The following is a 7,450-nucleotide window of genomic DNA, read 5'->3' on the forward strand; positions in this document are numbered from 1 at the left end:
ATTCATAATAATAATATATAATTCAACTTGGCAACTATTCAAATTATTTATTTTGTCGAGAAAATAACCTCTGATTTGTTTCGAAAATTTAAAAAAATATTTAGAGGTGTCTCAAGGCTATTTTTAGGGCAAAAATGACTATTCCTTATTAAATTGCCGCTATTTATTGATTATTTTTCGGCGCGTATGAATTATGTTTTTCACAATCCAATATTTGACTCAGGCTTTTTTTAATTTTTTCAATAAAATCTAAAGGGAACCCAAGTTCCAGGCCATTTTAGGCAAAAAAGATCATTCTTGATTAAATTGACACTATTTTTTTTTATGAATTCCGAAAGCTATGAGTTATGTTGCTTACAATTTATTATTGCTCTCAGATTTTTTCAGATATTTACAATGACATTGGAAGGTGTCTCAAGCTCATTTACTTAATAAATAAAATTTTCTCTAACTTTTTCTGCTGTAAGTGATTCAATAGCACCACAAATAATTCCCTAATTGTAACAAAAAGACCTTATTGCAAACCAAAAGGATAATTTAACATAGTACACTGGAGAAAGACATGAAGCAAAACAAAAAATTTTTAAATCTTTTTTTTGTCTGCGTAATGACCTTGAGCGCGCTTCAAATAGTTTGACTATGGCTAATTTTTTTGTAGAAATGAATGAATTGACACTTTTTCTATAGCACCAATTTAATCAAGAATGAAAATTTTTGACCTAAAACGACTTTGTGCGACCTATTGTAAAGAACATAATTCATGTGTGCCAGGAATGAATAATCAATAAATATCGTTAATTTAATTAAGAATGAGCTTTTTTGCCCTAAAATGGCCATAAGCGGCCTCTAATTATTATTATTATTAATACTGTAACAAATCAGAGGTTATAGCAATAGCAACATAAATAATTAAAAAAAATGATTTTATCTTTAGTATTTTAAATAAGAACTTACTCGCAGTCACGACGGATAGAATTGAAAGAATGAAATACCCAAACATATTTGTTACAACTGATTTGCAGAACTTGCATTTTGCGAGAAAAACCTTATAATTTATACTGCTGATATAAATCTTTGAACCAATTGCAATTGATTTAAGAGGAATATGGGAGATAATATTAAGAAATCCTTTTCCTTAATTTTTTGCTTTGTTCCGGCAATGATTCAATGTTATCGCGTGTCGGCTAGGAATGTGACGAAGAATGGCTTTCGTGTACTCGAAAGATTGATAATGATGGATGTGAGATTTGAAGATACTTAAATGCATACAATGTAATTATAACCATTTAATTTTCTGCGAAGAAAGCATTTAAAATTCTTAAAGTATTTTTAAACTTAAGACATGGTTTATGAGAAAATGTTCTGGAATTGTTCTAAATAAAATCAAAGAAAAAAGTTTAAAAAATTAACACATGAAAAGAATAAAATCTTTAAGTACATATGACTTTAAAGTATAAAAGTGGTTTTTATATGTTCAATATTTGTATTTTAGTCACCGCTGATATTACGGATAATTTAATTAATAATAAAACGATAATTTTGTTAAGAATCGCACCCTTTTTCTTGAAGATTGTTCAAAAAAAATAATTCATACAATTAGTCAATAACACCTGGAAATCGATTTTATACTTTTGAAAAAAAGTACATATTAGGTACTAAAATAACTGAAATTTACAAAATTAGGTTGCTTGAAACGAAATTCAGTGATTTTTATAGTGAATTTAGTAAACTTTTACTTAGCTTTATAAGCGGTTTCTGAAAAGTACAAATACTTTCTTATAATTTCTAAATAGTAACAGAAATGTACTTTGTTCTTGTACATAATTTTTCGGAACTACATAGTTCAAACAAACCTGGTTAGTAAAAAAAAACTAGCTAAGAACAATTTTTGTTCAAAGTCAGGGAATTTTAGTTGTCAGGAATTCAAAGAACAAAAATCGTGTAAGGTCAGAGATTTTCTATAACTTTAAACTGTCAAATAGAATACATTTTAATTTGAAATTGCTTTATTTCAATTATAAAAGATTCTAGGTTAAAAATATTTCATGTTTAGCAATCTGGTCTTTGAATATTAATATGGTGAGGGAAAATTAAAAATTGGCCAGTAGGAAATTAAAGAAAATTAAAAATGAAGTTTTGCGGTAACCCTGGTATAACATTCCTGTTAGTAATTTATTTGCCTTGTATTTATATTTTTTTCGCAGTAGCCCCCTCCACAAGATTACCTTCTTAGTTATAAATTTTATTATTTTTAAAATGATTTTTAAAATCCTAAATCACATTTCCAGTACATTCAACTGATTTACTGATACATGTATACTTTACGGTACTAATTGTAAATATACATGATATTATATACACTAAATTATATTTTACATTTTGATTTTAAATTGGTGTCTGCCTTTGCGATGTGTTGGTTTTATGGGCATCAATCACATGTTGTAAGCGTAGTCGAGTAACTGGTGAACTACTTGGTGATGGTGATAATACACCTAAATATCGGGCTTTTTCAAATGAAATTGGTTGGATCGAAGGGCTACCTATATTTCGTACAATGATATGCCTTTGTGCATTATATATTGGACGAACAATGCCACTATCATCCCATCCAATAATTTTATCGACCGTGGCAACTACATTTAAATCATCTGCAACTGGAAGTATGGCTCCATTTTTATGCATTATGTGAACATTAGGAAGTTCAGCTGCTGAGCGTACAAGTATCCTGAGATTTGAAAATCTATTCACGGATGAGAAATCTGTCCTTTTATTGACACCAACTGAAATATAAGGAAACATTTTGTAATGTAATCTGGATGACTCTTATGCATAAAAAATATCAGAGTGTCCGAAAAAGCAACATTGAGGCGAACATTTACTTTGATACTTTTTTAATTTCTAATCTCCAATATCTAATCTTTAATCTCTAATCCTCAACGGGAAACAAAAATGATGTAAATTGTTTATCGATACTAGTAGATGACTTCACTCAGTGACCAAACATAAATAAAATAAAAAAAGTTCTTTTATAAAATACTAATTTCGGGCATTCTAGAATGTAAATTTTTTATATTTGTTGTTAAGACGATTTGAATGGTTCCATAATGTCTTCATGTAGAATCGGTATTCACAATTTAAACAACATATTCTATGAGCCAGTAAATAATAAACAATTTTAAATGATATATTATGTCTTTACCAATAGAATAAACGAGAACAGCTAAAGAGAAGACCAAAGTACCAACGACCATCATTTTTTATATAGCTAGAGTAAACTGCCAGATGGAGCAATGTATTTTAATGTACGTTCTAGTCGCTATCACATTAGTCCTTATAAATCCTTTCGCGATTTATAAGATGGATTGGAGGAAACAGGTTTATTTCTCTGACATATTTGCATTTCATTAACAATTTAGATAAGTTAACATTAAATGGAGGCTTCGTTTTGCAATCGCAGTTTTATTTGTTTTGCATGTCAGAAAGATTTAAATTATCGTGAAAAATTTTATATACATACATATTTCTATCCATGTATTATTTTTGACGCAATTTCATGCATAAATCTCCCTTTTTATAAGAGATCAAGAGAGAAATTAATTAATAATAAATTTATTATAATATTAATTAATTAATTAATTATGAATCCTGAATTACCTCGAACACCCCAACTCTCAGTAAGCCTGTGGCTTATACCTGACGTACTTAATCATGTGGAGTCCCTGAATTCCATACTGTTTGCTGCTAGATTTTTTATTATAAGTATTTGCACTGATTGGAATTTTGGCCAAGGGACATGAAAACTATAGAAAAACTTTCCCGAGCACTATTGATTACCGATAAAGTTTTCAAAATATTTTTACTATAATATACATGAATTATAAATTATTCTCGCAGAAACATGGAGGTTAACGTATCTCGCATACCCAGATGTCCATGAATATCATGATAAAATAATAAACATTTCTCTTATTATCTCATAATTTAAGATTACGCTGTTTGAGGAGTAGTAAAACGGAACATGCGATAATTTCCTTGAGGTCAGTTTCCAAATAACACAACAACTAACCATTTCTCGATCAGCGTAGGTAAGCTTAGGAATTTTTTTATAGCGTATTACATCAATAATTGGTTACCTCGCGATTCGGGCTCGGATATTAGTTCTTTGCATTTGGAATTTTTTTTCAATGTTATTTTTCATGAATAAAACAAAAATTACGCGTCCTATCAAGAAGTGATTCTTAACGAAATTGTAGATCTTTTCTAGGATAACAATTTTTGATAATTCATCTTTTTTCGTATCCTACATAGTTTGTCCTCAAAATGGAATTTTTTATTTTTTATTATTTTTTGTGCAATCAAAATTTGAATTTTCGATTTTTGAAGAAAATCCAAAAATTTGTTATGATAATCTTGTAGGGTTTTCATAAAGAAATGTTTTTCTTTTTTTCACTTTTTTTCATATCGTGCGTTTATGGCTTAAAATTTGATTTTCGGTTGATTTAAAAAATTTTGAAAACGCTATAACTCTAATAATTTTTCTTTTGATTGAAAAAGTGATAAGGATAAATTGTTTGTTCTTTTGAATATTATAAATATCCGAACATAGAATTTTGAAATTCAGAAAAAAGTGGTCTCAAAAATTTTCAAAATGCCCTTACTTTTTGAATTTTTATCAAAAATGGCTGGTTCACGAACTCGTCCTTTCTTTTAGGACCTAAAAAAAGTGTGCCAAAGATGGATTTAATTCCTTCATTTTTTTAGAGTTATCGTATTTACGCCCGGACGGTCGGGCGGACGGACAGGCAGACAGACAGACGCCATCGTAAAAACCAGATTTTGGGATTCACGGGGTTCCGAAACGTGGAGATTCGTTGCAAAACTGTGATGTCAAATTTTCATTAATTCTTATACTTTTTCAATCATAAATGATGAGAATGTAAAAATAATCGCAACAATACTTTCAAAAAATAACTCTAAAAGATGTTTTGTGGAAAAGTTATATCGTATTCACGTAAAACTTTTTTTGCGATTGATCCTGGAACTAATTATGATAAAAATAACGAGAAGCGAGATCAAGTAGTGTACTTGAATTTTAAAATCATTTTCTTAAGAAGTAAGATGACAGTTTATATGAATATGACCTGATAATCAGAGAACGTTTTACTGATAGCAATACCATAAATGACGTACTTATTCTCAAATGAACTTTACTCTGACTTTAGGTAAATATCACTAATTATATGGTGCATCGGCTTCAGTCCAACTCTACAAATGTAGATAACAAAAGTTTATTATTTTCGCATAATCACGATAAAGCTCAAATACCGGTCAATAGCAATTTTTTTGTTATTTTTGTACAAAATCCATTTTTTCATCAATAAAAAGGGTTCTAAAAATTGCAACTTAAAACTATTAATAACCAACAAAATCTATGCAGCCATAAGGAAACCCTTAAACACCATAAATTATCATCAAAGTTGAAAAAGCAGAATTGTCATTTTTGTAATTCATTAAATGATATTTTTTTTTGAATGCGTATTTTACTATTGATGGACAGAATTCTAAAAATTAATATTTACACTTATAAATACCTTTCGACAGCAAAGCAGTAATAAACAAATCTTATACACAGTAAATTTTCATTAAATAGAAATAAACGATTTAAAATCATGATTTTCGACTATTTAGGTCTGATTTTTGTACAAATTTCAGTTAAATAATATTGACAAATATTTTTGATTTCATGTATTTAAATGGGAAATCAGTAGATGCTGCTGTTATAAATGATTTCTACTGGGACAAAGGCTTGCAAAATAATGCCCTATGTATGCAAGTGTTAGTAGAAATTCTTTATTACGGAAACATCTAGTAAATTCCCATTAAAATGACCATGCTTTAAAAATATTTGTTGATTTTATAAAACCCAAATATCAAGAAGTAGCCATTTTAAATAGTTAAAAATCGTGACTATTTTTAATTAATTTAAATTTAATGTCAATATACGTTCTATAAAAATTTTCGTATTGCTACTTAGCTTTAGCAGTTTAATTATACTATTTTTGATCAATAATTTCTTAATATTATCTAGACCCTGCAATATCTGAGTAGTGTAAAAAGAATTTATTTGTGTTTTCAAAAAGCTGTGAATGGTAGTGGTTTGAACCTGGAACTAATACGTGTGAGTGCGACTGGTTTGTATAGGCTAAATGTGCCTTATACATTTATAGATTACATAGGAAGCTCTTTCTCGTTCTTATTTCATTGCTTGATGATCACTTAACAGTGTCGTACTTATCTATTGTTTAGATTTTCTAATAGTTACATTTTTAAAAATTGACTTTTTTAAATATTAATATTAAATATTTACAACATTTTCCAATCACGCTAAATCCTAATACTTCATCATCACCAAGTGGGTTCTACGCTTATGGCAGACGTAAAGCTCTTTTTTCAAAAAGTAATATAGAAATATAATTATATATAGTAAATTTAGTAATATAAAAAGTGGGATTATTGCCAATCCTACTTCCTTTTGTTTCTATATAAATAGACAAAAGGGCATTACGCGGATTCCAGGATCATAATATATAAAAACGTTCTGAATTTTTGCTTCCTAATTAAAAATTTGGTTGAATTTTTATATTCAAATTAGTTATTTGCCTTCAGTCTGGAAGACTACCCGTATCCGTCCTGTTTGGAAGAAGTTTGATCAATCTTTTATTGTTAATTATAGACCTATACATGTTTTTTGTGGATGTTCTAAAATATTCGAATTATTTCTTCATAATTATATATCTCAGGCCGTTTTTAATGTTATCTCGTTTACTCAGAATGAATGTATCCTTAGTTGATCTACTGTTATCAACTTGCAGAGCTTTACTTGAAATATACGTTAACTACTAACTGTACATAATTAAGTTGATGTCTTTTATACGAATCTCTCTAAAGCTTTCAATAAAGTCGACCATGCCATATTATTAAGTAAGCTACAAATGCTTGATGAACTCGATAATATGATTCTCATTATGGAAACTCTTCTGCAGAATGTATCCCTACCTCTGAAGTGCCTCAAGGATCTAACTTTGGCCCACTTCTATCCATTATCTGCATGAGTGATCTTTCGGCTTATCTCAATTGCTATCATTATTTTTATGCAGATGATCTTAGGTTTTTCTATCCTATCTCTGATGAAACTTCTTGTATGTATCTTCAAGAAGATATTAATAGATTTTTTTACTGGTGCACAACCAATAAAGATGAAATTAATATTAAGAAGTTACGGATTATGACTATTTATTGTTCTCGTAAAAGAGACAAGCTAACTAACTTCCAATAGACAACAGAAGAGGTACGAGGGTAGTTCAATAAGTCCTTACAATGAAGTATAAAAACAATTTTTTTTGGGTAAATTTTTTTTTATTTTTCAACATAATCTCCTTGGAGCTCTATA

At 28.8% G+C, this 7,450-nt stretch overlaps 3 protein-coding genes across 3 annotated transcripts in view; 1 reads left to right on the forward strand and 2 right to left on the reverse strand.

The window, feature by feature from the left end:
* LOC117170939 (trypsin-1-like) overlaps nucleotides 1-1,000 on the reverse strand; it is a 2,448-nt gene extending 1,448 nt beyond the window's left edge. Inside the window, exon 1 of the mRNA XM_033357986.1 lies at nucleotides 955-1,000. Within this exon, the coding sequence (XP_033213877.1) occupies nucleotides 955-1,000 (46 nt within the window). The remainder of the gene's footprint in view (nucleotides 1-954) is intronic.
* Nucleotides 1-7,450, forward strand: part of LOC117172135 (trypsin-1-like) — a 58,974-nt gene that overhangs the window by 38,701 nt on the left and 12,823 nt on the right. The gene's annotated exons all lie outside the window — the stretch shown is intronic.
* On the reverse strand, nucleotides 2,278-3,313 carry LOC117172139. Its single transcript, XM_033359937.1, has 2 exons — nucleotides 3,200-3,313; nucleotides 2,278-2,780 (listed from the first exon to the last, which is right to left on the reverse strand). Exons 1-2 carry the CDS (start codon nucleotides 3,252-3,254, stop codon nucleotides 2,386-2,388), a joined length of 450 nt encoding a protein of 149 aa, XP_033215828.1. The 5' UTR covers nucleotides 3,255-3,313; the 3' UTR covers nucleotides 2,278-2,385.

Source organism: Belonocnema kinseyi, chromosome 4 (assembly GCF_010883055.1).
Source record: "Belonocnema kinseyi isolate 2016_QV_RU_SX_M_011 chromosome 4, B_treatae_v1, whole genome shotgun sequence".
Lineage (NCBI taxonomy): Eukaryota > Metazoa > Arthropoda > Insecta > Hymenoptera > Cynipidae > Belonocnema > Belonocnema kinseyi.